The following is a 23,884-nucleotide window of genomic DNA, read 5'->3' as shown; positions in this document are numbered from 1 at the left end:
GCGGTGCTTGCGGTTTTCCGCTCCGGTCGCTCATTTAATCTACCCGCTCGATCATTGACGATCGAACACTGTGAGGTGTGTGTATGCATTGAGGTGAGGTTCTTGCCATGCTGTGGAGTGGGCATACCTCGGACCGAAGCCACGGTAGTCCGAAGAATCGAATGCAACCCTTTCCCGAAAAATATCGCTTACCTTCCGTGTACTCTCACTCGCAAACTCTTCCACTTCAGGGGAGTCGGCGTCCAGCAACTACGAAAAAAAAAAGACTCTACGTCCCTCTAGACCTCGACGGTATCGGCACCTGCAGCTACTGTTGACGTTGGGCTTGACTGAAGGGGCATCCAATTCCATAATTTTACCAGTGCCGCCTAATAATGTGCGAGGGCGGCACAGGTATATACTGATGTCGAACTATTTTTCCGTTTCCCTGGACCCTCCTCCACATCACCCTCCTCACTCTCATTCTCTTGCTACCTTTCTCGAAGCCCAAAAACCCCGGGCGCAAAGCACATGGCGCAACGAAGCCGGACGGTATACCGCAACACTGCAAAACCAATACACTATCGATCGTTTTCCTCTGCACACCCAGCTTCCCCCTCCCCCCCCCCCTCCACCTAGTACACCGCGATCAAGCATCAAGATTAGGGAGTAATGGTTAGGCCCAGGCCCAAGAGTTTCCCGCTCGTGTACCAAACATCGGGAAGGCACCGCCGGAGCCCGGAGAGGTGTGTGCGTTTGCGATTGGAATTGGATGAACTTGCCGTACGTTGTCGGTTCGGGCAGGCTGGCGGCAGGGAGGACGTTTCAGCCGAACGCGTTTGGCTTTAGACAGAGCCCTGTCCTACTCCCCCGTACAACGGCGCACCGTTACCAGCACCGGCAGCGTTAGTTTCGGTGTGTGTTCTGCGTGCTCTCGCTCTCTCTCTCTCTCGCTCTCTCACTCACGCCTTTCGGAATCGCCGAACCGGGGACCGATCGACTATAAAATGCTGTCCCGACGCATTGTTGAGGCACAGTCCGCAAACAGTCCTAGAGTCCAACACTCCTAGGAGGTTTCAGCACTCAAAATCTAGCCCTACACGGTTGCAAACTAGTAACACCCGACAACGTTCGCTTCAACTAGTGATCAAACACCGACCGGAAGTGACATAAGAGTTGTGCATTTGTGCCCGTGAGCATTAGTGTGAGTGTGTGTGTCGTGTTCGTTTTTTTTTTGTAGTGAAGTGCATATCAAAGTGAACATCAAAATGAAGGCATTCGTAAGTAGTTAACACCGATCGGGTGGTTCGCTTCAGGAAGTGACTCCAGGAAATTCGGCACCGAGCTGTGTTACTGCAGTCTAGCATCATCAATCAACCACACTGTGGAGACACTTCCTGCTGTTGTTCCTCCTGTTCCAGGAAGAAGGGCCGAAGCCCCGTTAACTCGTCACTCAAACCCCCCTGTCTTTGCTTGTTCTTGATTCGTCGCAGGTGCTGGGATCTGCTGTGCTGCTGCTGGCCACGGCCACGGCTTCCGCTTCCTACCTCGGTGTGGCGCTGTCGTCGCAGTACCAAGCGCACGACGGTATCGGTGGCTACTCGTACGGGTACGCCGAGCCGAACTCGCAGAAGCACGAAACGAAGGATGCGCACGGTATTACGCACGGTGGCTACTCGTACGTCGATGCGAACGGACACGTCCAGAGCGTGAAGTACACGGCCGACCCGATCCACGGTTTCCAGGTGTCGGGCACGAACCTGCCGAAGGGACCGGCCCCGCACGCCGTTGCCGTGCCGGCCTGGAACGCGTACGCCTACGCACCGGTTGTGCTGGGCCACAACGGTGCCCCGATCGAGACGCCGGAAGTGCAGGCTGCTAAGGCCGCTCACTTCGCCGCTCACGCTGCCGCCAAGGCTCGTCTGCACAAGCGTTCGCTGTACGCACCCTGGACTTACGCTGCCGCTGCCCCGGTTGTGCTTGGACACAATGGAGTCCCACTGGATACGCCTGAAGTCGCTCACGCTAAGGCCGAACATGCTGCCGCTCACGCTAAGGCTCTCGGATACGGACATGCCCAGGCTGGACCGATCCCGGACACGCCCGAAGTTGCCCACGCTAAAGCTGCCCATGCTGCCGCTCATGCTGCTGCCCGTGCCAACCATCATGCCGTCGCCCCGGTGACCGTTGCTCACTCGCATGCCGTCCATGCCGTCAGCCATGCCGCCCACTACCCGCAGCACATCCCGGTCATCAAGAACGGTGTGCCAGTCGAGACGCCGGAAGTGCAGCACGCCAAGGCCGCACACTTTGCTGCTGTCGCTAAGGCTCAGGGATATGCGCCCGCTCACGCACACTCGTACTACCCGCAGCACATCCCGGTCATCCACAACGGTGTGCCGGTGGAGACGCCCGAAGTGCAGCACGCTAAGGCCGCCCACTACGCCGCCATCGCGGAGGCTAGTGCACGTGCCGGTTCCGGTGCCTGGGCTCCGGCTGGCCATGAAGACGATGGTAGCTACGATGGCCGATGGGACAACCACTACTAAATTGTGAGTCGTCTGACCCGTCTACTGCCGACTTTTCGGTCGCAAAGGACCAAGGACAACACACACACAAACCCTGTTGTAAGCTAACCTAACAATACTCGAACCAAATACTCGAACAATTCTTGCGCCTTCTACCCCTTGTTATCCAAACGAAGCTACGTGGCAGATCGCCACCACTTCCAGTATTACTCGTCCCAATCGTGTCCCGTTCGCTTCCCGCCATGCCGGACGATATCTCCCGTAAGGTCCCGGCACTATACCGATGGAGACTTCCAAGAATCGTACCCCAACCTCAGCAAGTGCTAGTTTTGAGTGCAACACCTATATGCCATCACCTTTTATAGAACAGGGATTGTCTCACGCCTTCCACGGTGCAATCGCACCGAACAGGGATGGATGGAGTTTTCCCGCTTCGTTTTCCAGAAAGGAATAGCCATACACTCCCAGAAGAAGGTAGTTAATTAAGTAAAAGTCTCCATCACGGACGAGCTGGACTATGCACCTAAGGTATATCACTAGCGCATGGGTCCTGCAAGCGAATAGCTGTCATTCGATCTTTCCCCCAAAAAAAGAGATAAGCAGCGAGCCCGTTCCGGCTCCTTTCAAATTCAACCACGCCTCAGCTAAGCTAACACGCGGAAAGGAAACACCGTACATACACCGTCCAAGCCCGGAACGTCGAGCGAAGCTTGCAGTGATGCCGTGCGCCGGACAGACAACCACACAACAGCAGCTCCATCCTGGTTGTCCGAGCCGCTCGTCCAAAGGCGCATCTAAACATCACCGACAACGGTTGTGCCTAACGAAGAAACACCAGCCAACACCACCTCGAACATGACGCCAACAGTGGGACCTCGGGATAGCAACGTAATCAAGCAACTGCAACATACATGGAAAATGTATTAAAAAAATAAAAAAAAAACTACATGACGTTCACCAGCGTGAACAGTGGCGCGTGCCGAGTTGCATGTAAAACAGAAGCACTCGGCCCAACAGCGCCCAACGTTACCCTTTATACAGTCCTTCCTTTTATTACTCGTCTTTTGTTTTTTTTTTGTGTTTTTTCCCCCCCTCAACCCTATTGCGTTACGAACTTACGAACAATAAAGAATTAAAAAAAATATGTTGTTTGATTTTTTTGTTTAACTTTAATCAAACTTGGTGAAGGTGGTCTGAGGTTCACTCCAACTCTCTTACTACGGTTATACAAGGCTTCGAATCATATAATGGCGCTTTTGAATCACAGCTGATTGCAAATTTTCCCCTAACTGAATGCACCATTCGATTGTATGATTGCAACTTTCCTCAACGGGATTGCAATATTCCACTATTCAATTGAAACATTCCAGTGAGTGATATAATAGTTTCATGAAATGATTCGAAACCAGTGAGTGAGTGAGTTTAATGCTGCAAAGGAGTTTATGGTTTCAATTCAGCATAAGGGGTTTTTATGACTCTCGCTCTATGTACCGGATAGCGACTTATTCCTATTGGTTTGAACTCACTCAACAAGAGTTAGTGTGTGGTTTTTGTTACTCCTCCTTAATTCCTTCTCGAACCCACTCTTATTGAGTGAGCTGAAACCAAAAGGAGTGAGTCACTAGTCGCCATAGAGAGAGAAAGAGATAGATATATGAAACCCAAAGGAATAATAAAAAGAATCGCTAGATTCATAGGGCGGCCTGGTGGTAAATGCGATAACGTAACCGATCTTCACAAGGCAAGGCCGGGGTTCAAATCCCATCCGTTCCCCCATAGTGAGGACTGACTATCCAACTTTGCGGTATTAATGAGTCTAGTAAGCCAGAAATGGCAAGCATGGCCTAAGAGGTCGTTAGGCCAAAGGAGAAGAAGAAGAAAAAGAAGAAGAATCTCTAGAGAGAGAATGCAAGACTCAAATCCTTATACTCTTTTTAACCCTTTGGAAAGAGCGATTATTACTATCTCTATTCGAAACCCTTTAAGCGAGCATCACCGTTTACTCAATAATCGGGTTTTTTGAATGATTGAGCGATATGTACCCATTTCCTGTTCCATGTGTAGTACAGCTTAGGGAGGGTTTAGTGGAGCCCGGATATCGCTCCATTTCCTCATATTTGTGTGAGTTCCTGGTCGTATTTTTGGGAAGTTATTACTCCAACCTTTTGAAGCCCTGACGAACTTAAGCAGACAATTTGGATGTGAGGTCTTTGAGTGGCTCGGAGGGAACATCCCTTTGATAGGTTCATAGGAACTCATTGCTCTAACCTTCTGAAGTCCTGATGTCCTTAATAAGACAGTTTTTTTGTGAGATCTATCTGAGTGACCTGAGCAATATCTAGACATCCCTTCGGTAGGTAAACACTTCCTAATCACATTCCTAAATAAAAATCCACACAAAATCCCAAGCTAAGCAGATGAAACCTCAACGACCGGCAATAAAGCCAGTATAGCCGTCGGTCATATCCTTAATGTGCGATTCGTTTAGATCCTGCCCGTGTTCCAAACCCTCTTCAAGGCACACAAACACACACACACACGTATGACATCGTCACCCCGGAACCCGGGCCAGAATAGTCTGCAGTTGACATAACTTTGCTTCTTCCGTTTTGGGACTTTCCCGAGATACAGATATCGCTCCAAGGTTCCGTTTCGCTGTGCACTTTACGCTCGCGTGTGTGATAAAGAGAGCGAGAAAAAAGGGCGAGTGAAGGAACAGAAAAAAAACACACACACACTGATATTCGATATCATTCTAATAAATTGTTCAACAACTCGGGCGACAACTCCTGAACCTCCTGATAATGGTGACAGGATGTGACACCCGCCTACTGCCCTACGTGCGCCATGTACAGAGTTATGGGTGGGCCTGGCGCACAATATCCGAAACATGTTCTAGCCGGAGCTAATTTTGGTCGTGGGTGTTCACACACATGTAGCAAGCGGCACACACACACACAATGGGCAATGGCTTTTGCGGCTTTAATCGGTTTCCGTTTGCCGATGACACTGACAGAGATATCCCGGGACCCGGGCGAAAACCGTGCCACCGTACCGGTACGGTGCAGTACAGGGTTTCTCATTGTTCGGCGGTGGTCGGCTGGTCAGCAGCTGGTCAGATCGCCGGTCGGTACACGAGAGCTCTCTTAATCACGGTTCAAAACCGTCATCGTCAGCGTTGTGTGCTGGGACGTCCGAGAAGGAAGCATCCGAGTTGAGTGCCGTTTTGTTGCCTCATGCTCATTGCAGATAAGATGAGGAAGGCGTGAGGGACACACGCACACACGCACATACACATTGGGAGGGTAAACTCAATTTTGCCAATCGTTCGGTACAGCTTTTGTACCGGGCGGGCGCCCGTCGGTAATGCTGTCAGTGAAGATGTGTGATGCGTGTTGCCTACCCTATCGGGCGCATTAAGCGTTTACGAGCAGTGAAAGGGGTTTTTGGTTGTGGATCTGGATGTCCCCACGGACAGCGCTTTCACAGCAGCCAACGAGTCGTCCATAAGCAACGTAACGCTCGATGGAGGGACGTTTCCACTAGAGCAGGTATGTCAAAGTGGCGGCCCACGTAGACTTTTTTATGCGGCCCGCGATATTGAAAATCAATCTAAGTGGAATATATTTTTCAGAAAAGAACAACAATCTTGTCACTAAGCTTTTTGACACTAGCACTTTTGATAAGGTTAATAAATATATAAAATATATAAAATGATACATAAAATGCCTTAAATTTAAAACTTCAAAGGAAAAACCAACTTATAACAAATATGTACGATTCACTAAAAGCGTTCATAGCAAAGCTGGAACTATTTGAATCCCATGTTCATCAAGATGAGATGAAATAAAAAATAATAATAAAAAGCTGAAGACAAAAAAAAAGTTTGCAGGTTTCAAATTCGGTAAATACGTCTCAAAAATTTTCGATCTAAGAAAGGAGTTTGAAAAAAGATTTCTTGATTTAAAAGAGTTCTAGCATCTTTTTTCTTTTTATTTTCTTTCTATAGTAATTCATTTTTAAAATGACTCGGTATTTAAAGAATAATATCGAAAAGTCGGGAGCCCTGCCGTGTCCTGCTATATTGAAGATAAATCTCTCATTATAAAAAAGGACAGCGGAAATTTTGAGCTTCTTTGGTAGCACGTGCCTTTGTGAAACACTATTTTCACACAAGAAAGCAAATAAATTAGCTCATAGAACGAGATTGACAGATCAAAATTTAAGCAATGTCTTAAAAATTGAGTGTTCACAAAAATTAACAACATCAATGAACTTATGAAGAACATACGTTACCAGATTTCAAAAGATAAATCTAATTAATTGTCAAATAAATTTGTTAAATAAATAAGTAAAAAAACTAGTAAAAATAAGTAAAAATACTGCATTAAAATAAAATTAAATTACATACGTAAATGAGAGATATCTAAAGGGAACCATATTTATAAAACGCATTTTGATAAACCATATTAATTTTCTTTTTAAGTTCCATATGCGGCCTGCAAATCATCGAAAATGTGGAAATGCGGAACGCTCATGAAATGAGTTTGACACTCATTGACACTGCTCTAGAGTTACGATGCGTTACATAGTGTTATCGTCAACAAATTATATTGTTATAAATTATTTTTGGAACATCTACTTGTATGACAGTCGTCAGTTATATATTTGAGCGCCATGGGAAATGGGCGGAATTTCCATGGGAAAGTTCCAGACTATCCTGATGATCGGAAATAGTAGATTATAGCCTTGCAACATCTTACACATTTTTATCTAGGAGGTCTAAGGATCCATTCTAGGGTTTTTATTCAGGAGGTCTAGAGAGGGACGGCTCGGTAGATCTGGTAGATCTCGGTAGATAAGTCGAGCTGGTATATTCGACAGCGGCGCCGGTCTTCACACGGCAGGACCGGGGGTTCAAATCTCATCTGGGCCCGTTCCCTCATAGTGAGGACTGACTATCCATCTTTGCGATAACAATAAGACTCACCTTCGCCATGCTTTTTTCGACGGTTTTGGTGGCTTAATTCCGATCAAAAAAATTCCAAATAAACCTCGCCAGCCTCCAAACAAAATTTGTTGAACAAGCTTTGGTTTGCGAGACCTTATTCAATCTGTCTCTGGTCAAGACAGGGGATCAATGGATTGTGAAGGTCCAGTAAGAGCTATAAAAATATAGAATAAAAAAAAACTCAGATTTGGTGAACTACCGTCTGGAAAGTAGTGGCATAAGTTATTTTAGAATGTCTTTTGGATGTATGACAGAGGGAAAATCTAGCCCATTGCGTTTTGTCCTGTAGGGTTATTTTCACTTGTCATCTGAAATCACAGTGTCTATAATATAGGCATACAGGGTAGTTCATAACTCAAATTAATTTTTAGGTATGCATTTTTCCGTTTTGAGCTTAACATACTAAATACTGAATACTGATTAATTGTTGACCACATGTTATCATTTCAATTGCTGTTAAAATGCTATGCTTTATGCATACGCAATGATTTTACGTGAAACTCATTTTACTGTTCAAACTGATTTGCTTAGATACAGTTGAAGTGATAGTCTTCGTATTTAAGATCACACGAAGCATTCAATAACGTTTCATGAATACCAGAATTTCAGATTTCTCAGACACGTATCAAAGTAGTTTAAGTGTTCTATAGGCAACTGACACTCTTGTGGCAAGGAGCATTTGCGTTTTTTCAAGAGTCGAATCTAGCAAAATTAATCTATGCATGAGTGCCGTTAAAACTTTGGCTCGATTCCGGTACAAGTTGCTTTAAGTAAAAGAGTTTCCTTAAGCTGACGGAACCTAGAATCCTTGAGTGTATCCCTACATCCATATTGTTTTTCTGCTTCTTCTTTCTAACGGGTCTTTTAGTTTATGCCTGCCATTTTTTTGGATTACCAGACTGAATGATACCACGTAATTGGATAGCCAGCCCTCACTATGGGGGAATGGTCCGTCCGGATGGGATTTGAACTCCGGTCCTACCGTGTGAAGATCGGCGCAAATATTGTTATTAGTGCTAACTTTGGTGCTTTAACTCTGACTAACACGTGATGTTGGTCATTGTCATTATAACAAACCTAATAAGCATGGCCGAGATTCCAAATGAGCTCAAGCTGCGTCGTACCGTTTAACCCCGGCTATGAACACATATGCAGCATCAAAATCAATGAAGAGAGCTGATAGGAGTGTAGCTACTGCTCGGCCATCTTCTCCAAGACTTACCGCATTCTGAAGATCTCCCTATCAGAGGGATACGGAATTTATGGACGACCCCGAATCAGTTTTTGTATGCATCAGAGGTCTATGCACGAGAATGATAGAAGAAAGTAAGAGAGAGAGAGAGAGAGAGAGAGCGGGACCAATCGGACGACCGTTTCATTGCTGCAACTATTTCACCGTAGAGCTTTGCAATCTAATCAAACCGCATTCACACAAACACAAAAACGCACATGAGATCTGTCCGAGCGGTTAGAGAGTGGTTAAAAATAGATTTCTGCACCGTTCGGATGTAGCTTCAACACAAACTCAACACCAACCGTCTCGTCCCCGGTGAAGAATGGCCGTTCATTGAAATCCACACACACACACACACGGGAACTAGCACGCGCCTGCATGTCACAAGTGCAGCAGGACAAATTACTTGCATACGCTGTGCCGGGTAGGTCCACTGACGGCCACTGTACTACTTCCGGTTCCGTTCCGGACAGCAGTGCGCAACAGCGTCAACACCAATGCATCCCACTAAATCGCTCGCCGTGAATGCCATTGTTCCGACGCCATTAAGTGGCACACATACACACACACACACACACACACACACACACACACACACACACACACACACACACACACACACACACACACACACACACACACACACACACACACACACACATACGTAGCCACAAGGATCTATCGTCATGGCCGGGGCCGGGTGCCAGCCAGGTGTTGCTTCCGAGAATGGTGCCTGACAGTTGGATGGATTGATCGGTATAATCACTGTCATCGGGGGAGCAAATGCAGACCGTTCCGGTACCCCCGGACGCACAGATTGGCATGAATGCAAATTGTCCTCCCGAGCAGACCGAGTACCATTTCAACTGGTACCGTCTGTATGGACTGAAATGGACTGGAAAGCATTCGCTGGACCGGAGGGATATCGCTTAGTGTTGGCTCGAATTTCGTCCCGGTAATCCGTTGGCGTTAGGTGTATCAGTAATGATGTGTGTGTGTGTGTGTGTGTGGTGATGTTTTTCGGTTGGTTGGAGTACATAGGAGTCATCGAAATTGGGGACCATCTGGTTGATGACACTCATTACGCAATTTAGCCTACTACGCACGAGGATTGTTTAGAATCATTTCCATCATATAGTGAGAGTCTTCTGTAGGCCACCGAGGAACTGTAAGGGGTCCCTTGGCCGGCCCAGGGTCAATAGCGAATTATTAAATTCGACTAGTTTCATTGCAAATCTGGGAAAATGGTAGCTAAAGAAGAGGTTATTCTATGGTTGCAAGCCTAACATAATATTGAAGGAACTTTGCCAAACGTTGAATACGTCATTTAGAAGTCAAAAAGTGTATCGGCTTCAGGAATCGGCACAAGCTTTTCTTGGAAGAAACGACTAATACTGCGGTTCAGATTTTTGACGTCGATGAATGAGTTTTGATTGATTGCCAATAATTTTCGAGATGTTTGTTTGTTGTTGTTGAATAGTATGGATATAGAGTTTCAATTTGCTAGAGATAGAGATTTAGAGGACATACAAGCCTCTTAGGTCGCTGGACCTACCATATGAAGGATAGATCTGCTCTATAGTTTCTATCTGCTGTGTCTAAAAATGTGAGGATCTCTAACAGTCTTTGAGGGGCGGTCCGGTGGCCGAGGTGATAATGGCGCCGGACTTCTCATGGCAGGACCGGTGTTTAAATCCCATCCAGACCGTCTCCCCGTACGCTGGGCTGACTACTTTACTACGGGTAAAATCAAGTCACAGAGAGCCAGAAATGGAAAGCCGAGACCATTCGAGGTTGTAGTGCCAAGGAAGAAGAAGATCAGTCTTTGAACGTCTTTGTGATGAACGTTGGATTAACTTTCCCAGCCAAGGGGAACTTAGAAAGAAAGCCAGAAACTCTCGAATTAGTTGTGCCAAAGCGAATCTGCCTTACATTTCACTCTAGCGTGGAGGACCGTGAAGCAGATTTGAACACGCTTGAGGCTATCGATGTCGGAGGATTGCGCTTTCAAACTTCCGGCGCCGGCTGGAGAATTTTATTGAAGAAAATTTAGGACAAACATAAGAAGGACAGAACAGAAGCACCTTATATGATCTCAAAACATTGATGAGCTTTGATTAAGGGATAGGATTTCTGTATCTCAAATCTTCGCAGCCTTTTTCTGTTCGCAGCTCCTCAACCTCGCATCGCACTTGAACCTAGAATTCTGTTATTACTAGTAGCACTGGAAATCTCACTTTTTGTTAGAAGTTACTCTTACATTCTCTGTTGTCTTGTTGCACATATTAAAATCATAGTTCTCATACCTGATTCTACCTCATCTTGTTTTTTTTCTCAAAGTCTCTTCATTCTTCACTTCATTCATTATTTCAACAATACTGTATTCTTTAAGGCTTGCTTGTTTATTCCTGGACATCATTTAACTGATGTTAACACCCTGCATAATACTCAATCGATGCCGTACCACCTCCTTCAACGCTAAACTTATTTATTATTTTTGTTTTGCCCTCTCCTCAGTTATGACGTTCCAGCACAGGAAGCTTGTTCTGCCTGTAGTAGCAAACTATAAAAACCTGTTCCATACCGTGGCGTCTAATAGCCCGTCCAGACTTCTCGTTCCTCTCCCACATTAGTACAACGGAAAACCATGTCCAAGTTGTGTCAAACAAACCCGTTTTGTATCGCTCGTCACACGCCGAATGCATGCATGCCGTCTTCAAATCACAACTATACCAGGAAAACAAACATGACCAGATTTGCGGATAAACAGTCGGCAAAGTCCTTCTGCCGCGGATGACGCGAGCAGTAAACAAGCTTGAAGTAGGAAAACATTACGCCTTCCTGCGACCGGTCGCGATGAATCCTCGTTCTGATCGCGTGTTCTCGCTCGCATTACGTTGTAAGATGCCGCCATCGTGCCCACAACTATTATTGTTTATGGTTTGCAAAAGAATACGGCGGAAGTGATGAGCTTGATTTGCTTGACTCACTGGTTTTATTTTTGTTCTCCTTCTATTCGCCTGCCGAAGGTCGGCGATCAGTCGGCAGTCACGGATTGGCCAAAACATCGTACGATGTCAGGACCCGGCCCTCCTGATCACTCCCGCCATACCACCTACACAGCGGATACGTCACACATCCCATTCCCGGGAGATAAGCGAGCGGCATGGCCGCCTGACTGACAGTTTGTTCTGGAGCTTCCACGCTAGAATGCTAATCACGGCCGATTAGCTGAGTGTGTGTATGTGTGTGTGTGAGTGGTCTCGTGGTTGTAAGGCGTGAGTATAGAGAGAGGGGCCACGGGAAACTGCATCGTTCAAAAGGCTGAACAAGAACGGAATGGGTTATACCGAACTCGGCCTTCTTCTAACGCTCGTCTTCAGATGTATGTGCGTACCCACGATAAGAACTCCTGCAAACCAAGTTTTTCTGTCGGCCGTTTGAGCTCGAAAGGTATCGCATGTAGGTCGTATTGCGACAGTGAAGATTCGTGTGTGTGTGTGTGTTTGTTATCAACGAAACCGAGCTCTCGAACTGCATAATTCAACTAAATAATTTATTATTGACAGCTGTCAGCCGGCCGCCATTTGCCTTCCACCTTCGTGGACGCTCCCGTAGCTACAGCAGCAGAACGCGTGATGGAAGATCCGAGAATCACTGAGACAGCGCCGGTGGCGTCTTCGGGTAATCGCATCGTTTATCTCTGTGTGTGTGTGTGGTTCGACTCGTAGGCGCGTTATCACCTTCGATGCCCCCAAAAAAAGCAAGAAAAAAAAACTTCGAAGCCTCACGCTATAGAACAAACCGCCGCTCCAAATTCACGTTGCCGGCGTCTGACGCTATGGTTGTGTGGGGCTCGGTTATCTGCCTAGTGAAGCAGATTTTTTCGATTCGTCCTCTTTTCCCTTTCCAGTGCAGTCTGGAGCTGGGTGGTGAGAACGAGAGCGATAGGACGGGGTAGGCCCGTTCTTGAAGCCAGTATTGCCTAGTTCCAGCAGAGTTTCGACGTGTAAGTCGTGTGACGTTCCTTGCCCGGTGAAGACGTATTTTGGTGAGGTCTCCAAGTGAACAAAATTATTGGAGAATAGTTTATTTAAAGTGCGCATTTGAGTGTCTGGTAGCTTGAACTTGTGGTAGAGTTTTCTGTTTATGCGAGTGTCAAGTAAAGCTAGTGTGTAATGGGACGCGAGTTTGGTAAGGTACAGCCTCAGAACTCTTCCCGCCACATCATCAGCAATCAAAGCAGCAGCAGCAGTAGCAGTATTGACAGCAATAGCTCAGTGAAGATGCGTAAACCACTGCTCAACGAACGATGGACATCCATACTGTACACCTTGGTCGGTAAGTAGCTGCATTAGCATCTCTGGAACGTCCAAGAAATCTAGCACCCTGGAGATCTCACCATCCATTAGTCCACTTTTGGGCAGTTGGTCATAAGTAAGAAACCGAAAACAACCAGGAAACCTGCAAAACAGAAAGTTTTATACCTTTTTGTGTCCCAAATGCTGCACGCTCCCTTTAGGCGAGTATCGTATCTCGTGCACTGTACTTGATCCACACGAAAAACTTTCCATCCAGTACGGGGCCCAAAACAATAATCCCCTGCTTAGTGGTAGCAGCAAGTCGAGTCGAGTGAAGATAGCTCCTCAAGCTTTTTGTTTTGCTTTCCTGGGAGAACTCGCCCCGAACAAAAGCAGGCGCTTTGTGTTTTGTGTTTCGGGCGAGTGGAAAAAAAAAGTTTGCGACCCGGAGGAAACATTTTCGGAAGATTTATTTTAAAGAGATGCGAAATTGAACCTGTTGCGGTTTTGGTTACAGTTAAAGATGGAATAATTTTCCATTTTGTATTTGGTTTTTGAGAACGCAGAACCTAAGTAAGATAAACCTTCAGAAGGATGATAAAGAAATAGATTAAAATGGTTTCAACGTTTTCTGGAAGCTGGAATGGATGTATGTAGACAGGAGTAGTGGTGACAAATTCTAGGTCAGCACTCCGCCATAACTTTTGTGGAGCGCCATTTCAAAGTGCAATGGGACGCGCAATTCATCTGCACTGATAAAGTACATCCTGGGCCATTGATCAAGGTGTTTTCATCATATCAAACGTAATGATAGAGTTTTCAGAGTTATTCTTAGACCACTGGGTCCATTTGACCTTTACACATTTGTTGATAAAGTAAGGCCACCTCTTGGGTTCTGATACCTCAGACATCCAGGCCCCTTCTTGGACGTCTAGGCCTTGGACATCTGGACAAACTTCTCTCAACAGCTCCTCTAGGTCAGATATCCAGGCCTCTGCCAGACATCTAGACACTGCTTGCAGTAGCGATTTCTTGTAACTGCTCCTATAGGTCAGACGTCTATTTTCATTCTAGATATAGAGATTTTTTTCTAGTGGCGAATTCTTTCAAAATTTAGATAAGCTCATTCTTGACATCTAGGCAGTTTTAAATAATGGAGTATTATTTGAGCTTCTGTCCTAAGTTCAGAAATATAGGTCCCTTTCATACATCTAGGCTTCTAGTCTTGGATCTTTCAATAGCCGAGCAATCCTCAGATATGTAGTTCTTCTCCAGACATCTTAACAGTTTTTAATGATGGCGAATTATTCAAACACCTCATTTAACCACATCATGACCGCTATGATATAGAAGCCTTGTATTATTTGAACAGTTGTACATCTAAGCCAATTATTGACATATAGACATCGTTTTTTTTTTTTTTTTTTTTTTTTTTTTTTTTTTTTTATTCATAAAGAACGGCCTGGCCGTATTGCTATATAGACATCTTTTTTCTAGTGGAAAATTTTGGTATCCAGACTATTTTTAATAAAAGCGAATTATTTCAACATTTAGGCCTGACCAATCGATGACTTTGAAAAGGGATGAATTCTTTCTACAAATGCCCTAGTTTAAGACATTTTCTGATCTCAGACATCTCATCCATCTCACAACTCAGAGGCCCCTTCTTGACATCTAGGGCAATTTTTAATAATATCGATATCTTTCCAACAGCTGCCCTAACGTACGCCACGGCCGGCACAATGGTGGGCTGGAGCAGTGGAACCTTCCGCCGTTCAACCTTACCATCCTCCCAGCCCGTTCCGCTCCCCCTGCTAGACAACTGGAGCATCTCCCTTGCCGCCACACCAGCCATCGTAATCACCGTGACGGTCTGTGTCGTCCATCGCTCTTACCGCTGGATCGGTACGAAAGCGTTCCTGCTGACGGCATCACTGCTCGCGATCGGGGCCAGTGCGCTGGACGCATTTGGAGCGACCTTCTGGAGTGCTAGTGCAGCTCGCATACTGGCCGGCATATCGGCCGGTATCGCGTTCACCCTGGTACCCTCGTACGTGGATGAGTTTGGATCAGCGAGTCGTCTAACGACACCGAACCGACCACCGTTGGACGAAATTCTAGCGACAGCCTTTCCGTTCGGCGTTCTGCTACGATTCGGTGCCGGTAAGTCCGTTCTCTGATGGTCTCAATTGGGATGTGGTTGTGTGTGTGTATTAACATGCTTCTTCACTTTCACAGACTTACTCCCGCAACCAGTGGATCCGATGTGGAATGCAGTGCGTTGGGGCGTACTACCAACACTGGCCTTCGCAGGACTTCTTTTCCTGCCCGAATCTGCGCGATACCTTTGCGTGACTGGGCGTGTGTCGCAGGCGGCACTCATCTTGCAGCGTACCCACGAACCAACGGTCCAGCCCGGTCTGCAAGAATGTCTTGCCCGGTGGCAACAACCCGGACCGGGACTGATCGAAGCGGTTAAGCGTCAGGCGAATCTGACCCTGCTCATACCACTGCTCGCCCTGTTTGCGTTCCAAGCGTTCGTCGGTGCACTGCCGATGATGTTCTATCTGGCCGATGTGCTTGAGCTGGCTGGACAGCAGGTGCACCGATCGCCCGAACAAGCTGCCGCCATATTGGTGGCCATCTTTACCCTGGCGGTAGTGTTTAGTCGTTACCTTAATTCACCGCTTCATCCACGGACGGTGCTGGTGCTGTGTTCGCTGCTGATGGCGTTGGCTACCCTTGCACTCGGTTGGCACTGCCACGAGCGTCGTACACGGAACCTCGACCCGTCCGATGCTTACAGTGAGTGGCCGTTCCTATGCTTCGTGCTCGTGTTTGTTGCGTATGCGCTCGGGTTCTATCGGCAGCCCGCAACACTGCTCGCAGCTGAAGTAGCCGATGAGAATCTGTTCGCACTACGAACGATCGCTACCGCTATCTGCTGGGGTTCGGTGTACCTGTGCGTACGGATACTTCCGGTGCTGCTGAACACTATCGGGCTTGGTTGGGTGCTGTGGAACATTGCGCTAGTCGCACTGTCTGCCGCTGGTGTAGTGCTGCTCTGCCTACCGGGGCAGGATGATTACGCACACAAGGTGTTGCCCGGTGTATGCCCCAACTCGATGACTTCCTCGGTGTGTTCGTCCGGTTCTAGCTCACCGAGCGTTAACACCTGCTGGCCCTGCTCCCATACATCCACGGGTAGTACCGGACCCGCCACAATCGCTCCCGAGATGTTCCAGTACGGCGAGAAGCAACCAGTTGCTGGACCGGAAATGGTTTGAATTTAAGGAGGGAAGAAATCCCGAATAGAAAGGGAAGAAAAGACTGATTTTTGCCCCTCCATCTTGCTCTCTGGTGTCGCAGGTTTACTGTCCGTCCAGTTGAGCGTGATTTGGAAGCTGAAGGCTATACTTATCCTTTTGAATGTGTTGTGGCGTTGACTCCACAATCACACATATCTGGGACGTGCACAACCACGTTGGTGGCACATGAATCATTGGAGAATAGGGCGATGATACATACAGGAAGAGTAGAAGATAAGGCACTTTCTTTCTCGTTTCTTAGCTTATTAAAGAAACCCGAGCGGAAAACAAAAAACATGATTCAACGTAATCAAACTAGCTGTTAGAAGATAAGGGCGCTTCGTTGGTTGGAAACAAAAAAGAAAGAGGGATCGTCACAGCGTGAATGATTTGAATAAGTAGCCTGTAAGCATCGGCAACCCCATTAAACATTGCTTAGGAATTTAGTATAGTTAGCGTAGTTGTAAGAGGCGTAGAATTCGAATGTTGGAAATAAAAACACACACACACCCAGGTGGTTAGGTATTTTGTTTGAACAAATTGAATCTATTTGTCTGTGGTTTATTTGGAATGTTGATCTTCGTTACTCGCTTTCTCTCTCTCTCTCTCTCTCTCTCTCTCTCTCCCTTGCTTCCTTTCTTTGCAGGTTACATTCTGTTTGCATGCTTCGTTTTCTCCTCTCGTTTTTTCCTCTTTTCCCCTTCGTTTTTACTCCTCTTTTGTTTTCTGCTTACATTCTTATATTTATATTTCTGATTTCACTTTTTTTGTTGTTTATTTTTAACCCGCTTTTGCTATATCTTCTTCTCTCTGTCTTTCTCTCTTTTCTTTTCTCTCTATTTCTTTTATCTTTTCATGATTGTATTGTTGTTTCTTTGCTTGCTTTAAGTTGTGTTGTTACTGCTTTCTGAAGGATAGTTTGTCTTCGTTTTTTCTTCTTTATTTTCCATTTATTTTCTCAAGGAAAGCTGGAAACCGTGAGGGTTAGGGTTGTGTGTTCACAGTGTTTCTTGGGTGTTGTAACAAGTGTCTCCATGTTGAAAACAATGAGTGAGTCTCTGTAAATAACACTAATAAGCCATAGATTGCTTATGGGTTATCTCCAAACTGGTTGATTGTTCTAAACATGTAGACGCTTGCTAAAATGATCCGAAACACACACTGTATAAAGGAAGAATTTTCAAGAGGTTTGATGGTAGAAGAATGACGAAAAGAGCAATAGCAAACACGGACGTTTAGATGCCTATGCTGATAGCTATCTCACACATTGATTAGTCTTAGTGTATGTGTGTGTGTGTGTTGGTTTTCCTGTTCTCCTTCTAGACATATTTAAATATGACAAACGAATGTATGCTTTTGTATGATTATGTTTGCTTTTATGTTTTCAATGTTCGTGAGTTGGCTTTTTCTTTAGTGTGTTTGTGTTCTGTTGCTTAGTCCTACTTCTTGCTTCCTTTGTCTTCTCATACTCTTAAAACAATGTCTTGTTTTTGTTTGTCTTTTTTATTTTTTGTTCTCTTCACTTCTGTTTTATATGTTTCATTTTTTATTTCAGTTTTTTCTCTTCTTTCTTTCTTTCTCTCTCTCTCTCTCTCTCTCTCTCGTTTTTGTTGTTTTGGTTTTGCTATATAAGTTATATTCACATTATAGTTTTTTATGTAAATTCTATCGTTTTAAGCAATTTCATTTATTTCTACATATGCTCCTCGCTACAGTTGTTTGAACTGCAGATTACACCTTGACTGAAGCTCCTTCAATACACGTTTTGTTTTTCTTTTTTTTTTCCTCCTTCTTTTCTCTTCGATACTTTTTTGTTGTTGCCTTTTGGGTAAGTTTCTTCCTCTTTTCTTCTTTCTCCTTCTTCTTTTGTTTTTTTCCTCTCTTTGTTGTTTTGTGCTACATTTACATTTGTTTAACAGGTGTGTTCACGCACGCTTGCTTAAACCTTCCAACAGCAACAGGTGCGTGCGTGCGTGTGCGTTAATTTTTAAGTGTGCGATTTCACCCTTACCATTGCAACAGCATCGCGCAAACGTAACACACAGACACACGTAACAGTGAAACAGTGAGTTTTTTGTTTGTTTGTATTGCGAGAGGGATCGAAGCGCCGCCATTTTTCTTTAACTTTTGTTTTGTTTTTCTTCTTTTTTCTGTCCCCTGGAAGCTTCTTATACGAGTGTAACGATACTAAATGTTTACCATAAATAAACTTTTCTTCGCCCTCGCGGTTCAACAGTTTTGCGAGGGGGTTTTTCGAGGATACAGCTGACAAGTGCGTCGTTGTAGTTGTGATTTGCTCAGGTATATTGATGATTCGTGAGATTGGGTGAGATGACGCGGTCAGCATGTCTTAACAGGCTACAGCTCCGGTTAGGTGAACCGAAACCTGAGGTTTATACAACACTATCGAACAGCACATCGTCTCACGGTCTAGCGCCCTCGTCTACCAATCTGATTCCCGACCTTTCTGATGGACAGGTCACTCCTTTTCAATTTGGGCCAACCATGACCCCTCTATGGACGACCTGGAAAAGACTTGGAAACCTGGGTTGTCCGATGACATTCTCGTGACTTGATCAGCTCACCGGAGTCAGGCGAGTCCGATTAGCTGTATAATACTGAGATCATAGAGAATCTCGATAGAGAGCTCATTATTTTGGCCGTTCCTCTATTGTCCTTACAGACATCCTTCTGAGCATCTTCCTCTCGAGCACGGTTAAAAGAAAATTGTCAGCTTTTGGTGGAGTTCATGTATCAAAGTCCGTCACTACAGGTATTTTGAGTGGAGTAGTTTCTTCATTATGTAGTATCCTTAGTACCCTTGAAACCATTGCTTGTACCTCAACACCTTTACTTTAGATCTAAGAGACCTCCGATAAAGTTTTTGAAGAATTCAGAGATTTGATAATCTCATCCCTATTTGACAACAGGATTGCTGACTTGTTTATCTCCTCGATTCTTTGGCAAGCTCGTAGGAGAACATAGGAAAGCCACATATTATCAAATGATCAAATCATCAGCTTATGCCAGGATATAGGTTCAAACTTAAAGAAGATGATCCCTTGAAGATTCCAACTCCAACTTCTAGTAATTTTATAAGCCCGTTAAACTTGTGTCGGGTCGAGATTCCAAAGGAGCTTATAGATACTACTTACCAGATTGCTTAGAGTCCTGATATTCCAAGGATCCCCCTCAGGCTAAGAGGTCCTGCTAGCCTCAATCATTAGGAGGGACCTGAACTTCATGAAGGGCCTCATATTTATTTTCCAATTGATATCTGACTCTGGTTCTTTCAGCAGACTCGATGTTATAGGAGCCTCTAACTTTCATTCTTCTTAGAGCCTTCAAGGGACATTATCTGCCCCTCGCTTCGATATGCTTTAAAATCGTTAAAGAGATGGTAAGAGGGTACCTGCTGCTCCGCCATCTTCTCCAAGATTAGCCGCCTGGTGGGGAGAGATCTTCACCAGTGGTTGATATTCTAGTTCGGAACTCTCCCCGATAGTTTCCAACTCATTTCCGCCAATCAAAGCATCTCGAGTCAATTATATGCCTGAACAAATCAATATCTCAACGTACCTGTTTATCGTATCCTCCAAAAACCCTGTAATTTTATGGATTTTTGTAGCTAGCTCACTACCTTACCTTGCCTCTTTCATGCGTAACATGTAATGGTTCCTTATTAGTTAGTTTTTCTTTGTCGAGGGGAACTGCTCAGCACGAGTACGATGCTTGCCTCATTTTTCCTGCTCGGACGTGTAATTTTTCTTTTGTTGTTGCTTCCATTGTTTTTTTTTCTTAACAGTCCAGTCGCCCAACCCTACGACTGGTCGTTGAAGATGCATCTGATGCATATACACGGTACGACAAGAAGATCAACTAGACAACAAGAAACAACAATTAGTAGGCGCATATTGTACTCGTTTTGCTTTAGATGCGTGTTTGCGTGTGTTTGCTTCCGTTACATACATGCTTACACAGACACATATAGATATAGATACATGTTTTTTTAAGGTATAAACCTTTGCTTTTGTTTCGTATAAAAGGTTTTTTTTATATAATATGAAGAATAAGATTTAGTTTACCCTTGTTTTTGTTTGTTTGTTATAATATTTAATGATTTTGTTTTGTGTTTTTTCTCACTATCATTATTCCTGTCTCTTTCGGTCGTTCGTGCCTTTCGGAAAGCGTTACGCGGGCGATGCGTATTGCGTATTGCCTACCCTGCAGGCGCTTAGCTGCAGCACGGACGCTTCAATGCCGGAAAGCCGTCCGTTGCGTATTCAAGTCTTTTCGGGTTGTGGTAGTGCACACCGTACACAGTGCACTGCTGAAACCGGAAGGAAAAAGCCCCTTTGTTTCTGTTGTGTTCATGTGTGCTTGTGTGTGTGTGTGTGTTTTGTTTCTGTTGTAAAGTGTAACGCTTCTTCTTCCACACATCACACAAACTGGGGAGGAAGGGCGAACGATTTTAATTTACAAACAGGACTGCGTGACTTCAACGCTCTTCCTCTCGATCTCTCTCTCTCTTACTCTTTTTCGCGTGCTATCTCGCTTATCGCATGATAAACAAGAAAACTTCTCATGCCAGCGTGGAAGAAACACTAACAAACTCCTCGCTCGGCCCCTACACACCGTTACGCCGTTGTTTGTCTAACCTCAAGGAAGCAGAGCGGTGCCTCGTTGACTGACAGGACAACCTGTGGCCCTGCGGAGTGTGGCGTGTCTTATCAAAGCTCTCACACTCACTCCACAACACTGCTCCGGACCGCTTCAAACCGCTTCCAAGCACTGTGGATTGTGTGAGTTGAAGTTTAGAAAATTATTGTTTTCATTGTATCTTCCCACGGTCCTCCTGCAGTGGTTCCCGCACCGCCGCCGTCTTGAATCCTCGGCCAGCGGCTAATGATGGCGTGATGTTCGTAAATTTCCCATCCATGTTCCTGCATCGTGTTCAACACACGGATGCAAATCATTTTTAATCGAGAGAGAGTGAGAGAGAGTGAGAATGAAAGAGCATACACATTCACACACACACACGCACTGGTTCCCCGTATCTCCATTTGTTCTACATCAATTTACTAACTCCCTTGTTGTTTGTCATGCATTGTCCTGCTAATTAGCTGTAATGGGTGTTGTGATTTCTGGAGCGGAGGAACGGAAGAGGGGAAGAGGGGAAGAGGGGAAGAGGGGGAGAGGGGTGTGAGGAAAGCGGAAGGAAAAGTTCTCCGTTTTGCGTGACCCAATTCCGGATTACACTTCACGTCTCAAGTGCTAGTCGTAGGATGTAGGAGCTAGGGAACCAGAGGAGCCAGAGTCGAGATATTGCAAAGTTTCGTTTCCTGTTGCTGTGTTGTGTAGTAGTCGTCGTCTATTGTCCGGTACTGTTGTGTCCGGAAGGTGTTGTACACCCCTTGTACCCGTATCATACAATAAAACATTTACATTCTGCTAGTTACAATAGAAGGTTAACACGGACTAACACAAACACACGGACAGAACCCAAACACAAGTCCTAATGCTGTGTGTGTGTTTTTTGTTTTTCGACGACGGCGGCTAATTAGTATGATATGCTGGGTGACGTATGGCTTATATACATGGTGGCTCTTCCCTTTCGCCTCCCCGACCCCGTCCCCCCCCCCATCCTCCCTTTTCGTTGGCGTTCCCTTAGCTCTGGTCGCAAAAGTGCCAGATGGAGCGCTCCCAAAACGATCAAATGTTTAGCCGCCGAAGACTCCGCCCAGAGGAGGACTCCGGCTCGAGGCGGCTCCGGAGCGGTGACGCTAGCGGCGCTAGTGGATGACTCTGCAGCGGCCCCACACTACCACTGGCAGGATTTTCCATCACGAGCGGATGGCAGATATCGTACACGTTCGGGGTGCGTACGGTACTGCCTACCCCGCCTGTGCCCGAGGATGAGCTAGGACCGGCGGCTGTTAGTGTATGGGAAGTCGTTGTGCTACTACTAGTGATGCAGACCGTTCCCACACTGCTAACACTACTCCTTCCACCATGCCCCTGCTCACCAGCAGCGCTCCCGGGAGCTCCTCCACCTGATCCTCCACTAGGTCCTCCACCACCTGCCGAGTTCGCTAGCAGCATCATCCCACAGCCCGGACTCGAGGTGGAACTGATGCTGGGCGCATACGACGTTCGTCATCTGGAGTCGGACAGATCACCCCCAACCGGATCACTATCGTCGCACAGTGACTGGGCGGCCGCACTCGGCGAAATGCTCGGCGTGCGGCCCCCGTGTGCCCTCATCTGCGACATGTCCGAACCACGGCGACTACCAACCGCACCCGGGAACCGCCCACCGGAGCAGAAACACCGACAGATGATGCGCTTGAACGCGAACCGAAAGTCCTTGGAGAAGAGAGCGTAGATCATTGGGTTTATGGCTGAGTTACAGTACCCGATCCAGAACACGATCGAGAACAGTAGCTCGTTGATGCAGTCGTCACAGAACGGCCGGACCAGATACATCGTGAAGAAGGGTAACCAGCAGAGCACAAACAGGCCCACGATGATCGCTAACGTTTTGGCCGCTTTCGTTTCCATTCGGAACCGTTTCACCTGTGCCTTGATGTTGCGCTTACCCATCCGTTTGCTGGCACGGGGCGATAGGAAGCTGCTGCCTCGTTCCCGATGTTGCTGTTGTTGCTGCTGTTGCTGCTCGGACACGGTCAGGTACTGGGTTGAGCCACCGAGTACGTTACCGATCTGCTGCTCTTTGGACGGTCGGCGAAAGATCTGGGACGCGTTACTTTCGCGCCCGTTCGCCGAGGAGTAGTGGACGGCGTACAGGAGCTTCGCACCGGCCGGTCCGGAACTGCTCGATGAGCCACCGGCCATCGTGGACGTACCGGCGGACGTGTCACCGTGACAGCTCTGGGCCACATTCTCCGTCGACGGGTACGAGACGGAGATCTTGATCTTCTCGTGATGGGCGACCGGATGCCCGGCCGTACCGGTACCGTGGCCGGCCATTTTGCTACGGGTCGAGTAGCGAGACAGCCGCTCGGGCGATGCACTACCGATGCTGGTGGTGGTACTGTGCGTGCTCCCATTGCTGTGCGGCGATTCGTGCAGTGGTGCGCTCGTTGAACCACGGCCTCGATGTATCCGTAGCGTGAGCCGATTGTCATCGAATCGATTGCCCATGCCTGCGTGAACAGGCACACATACACACACACACGCGCGCGCACGATACGACCGCAGTGGAAAACGGGATAAAAACGGAAAGGATGAGGTGTGAGGCGAGAAAGAGAGAGAGAGAGAAAGAGAAAGAGAGAGAGAAAAAGAAAATGAGGGGGAAAAACAATCGGAATAAACGTTTAGTATACGCTCACAAAAAAAAACTAATCAAAACAAAAGCACAAAAATCTTTTACGATGCAGGCAAACTTTCGATTGCCTACCCATGGGGGCGCATCGATTGCATACACTGTAGGCGTCCAGCAACGCACGTGAAACACGCTTGCCCATGTTACCGAGGTAGAGCTGTGTGTTGGCGAAGCAAAG

The 23,884-nt window shown here is 46.4% G+C and overlaps 3 protein-coding genes across 3 annotated transcripts in view; 2 read left to right on the top strand and 1 right to left on the bottom strand.

Moving 5' to 3' along the window:
* The first annotated feature begins 997 nt into the window (after positions 1 to 997).
* LOC118509313 (cuticle protein) lies at positions 998 to 3,649 on the top strand. Its single transcript, XM_036049769.1, has 2 exons — positions 998 to 1,259; positions 1,473 to 3,649. Exons 1-2 carry the CDS (start codon positions 1,248 to 1,250, stop codon positions 2,526 to 2,528), a joined length of 1,068 nt encoding a protein of 355 aa, XP_035905662.1. The 5' UTR covers positions 998 to 1,247; the 3' UTR covers positions 2,529 to 3,649.
* An 8,414-nt stretch (positions 3,650 to 12,063) lies between these two features.
* Positions 12,064 to 16,901, top strand: LOC118509306 (inositol transporter 1-like). Its single transcript, XM_036049758.1, has 5 exons — positions 12,064 to 12,205; positions 12,322 to 12,436; positions 12,666 to 13,093; positions 14,767 to 15,216; positions 15,292 to 16,901. The coding sequence occupies exons 3-5, from the start codon at positions 12,931 to 12,933 to the stop codon at positions 16,338 to 16,340; spliced, it is 1,662 nt and encodes a 553-aa protein (XP_035905651.1). The 5' UTR covers positions 12,064 to 12,205; positions 12,322 to 12,436; positions 12,666 to 12,930; the 3' UTR covers positions 16,341 to 16,901.
* Positions 16,902 to 17,189: 288 nt separating this feature from the next.
* LOC118509273 (octopamine receptor Oamb) overlaps positions 17,190 to 23,884 on the bottom strand; it is a 120,299-nt gene continuing 113,604 nt past the window's right edge. Inside the window, exon 6 of the mRNA XM_036049750.1 lies at positions 17,190 to 23,527. Within this exon, the coding sequence (XP_035905643.1) occupies positions 22,518 to 23,527 (1,010 nt within the window). The 3' untranslated portion in view covers positions 17,190 to 22,517. The remainder of the gene's footprint in view (positions 23,528 to 23,884) is intronic.

This window comes from Anopheles stephensi, chromosome X (genome assembly GCF_013141755.1).
Source record: "Anopheles stephensi strain Indian chromosome X, UCI_ANSTEP_V1.0, whole genome shotgun sequence".
Classification (NCBI taxonomy): Eukaryota; Metazoa; Arthropoda; class Insecta; order Diptera; family Culicidae; genus Anopheles; species Anopheles stephensi.
Note: the sequence above shows the minus strand (reverse complement) of the source record. Positions and strands in the feature narration are given on the sequence as shown.

What these genes read in the sequence shown, in the direction of transcription:
- LOC118509306 (XM_036049758.1), top strand. Translation starts at nt 12,931, where the DNA reads ATGGGACGCGAGTTTGGTAAGGTACAGCCTCAGAACTCTTCCCGCCAC. An exon ending in CATACTGTACACCTTGGTCG is followed by an intron (nt 13,094 to 14,766) that starts GTAAGTAGCTGC and finishes TCTTTCCAACAG; the next exon opens with CTGCCCTAACGTACGCCACG. An exon ending in TCTGCTACGATTCGGTGCCG is followed by an intron (nt 15,217 to 15,291) that starts GTAAGTCCGTTC and finishes TCACTTTCACAG; the next exon opens with ACTTACTCCCGCAACCAGTG.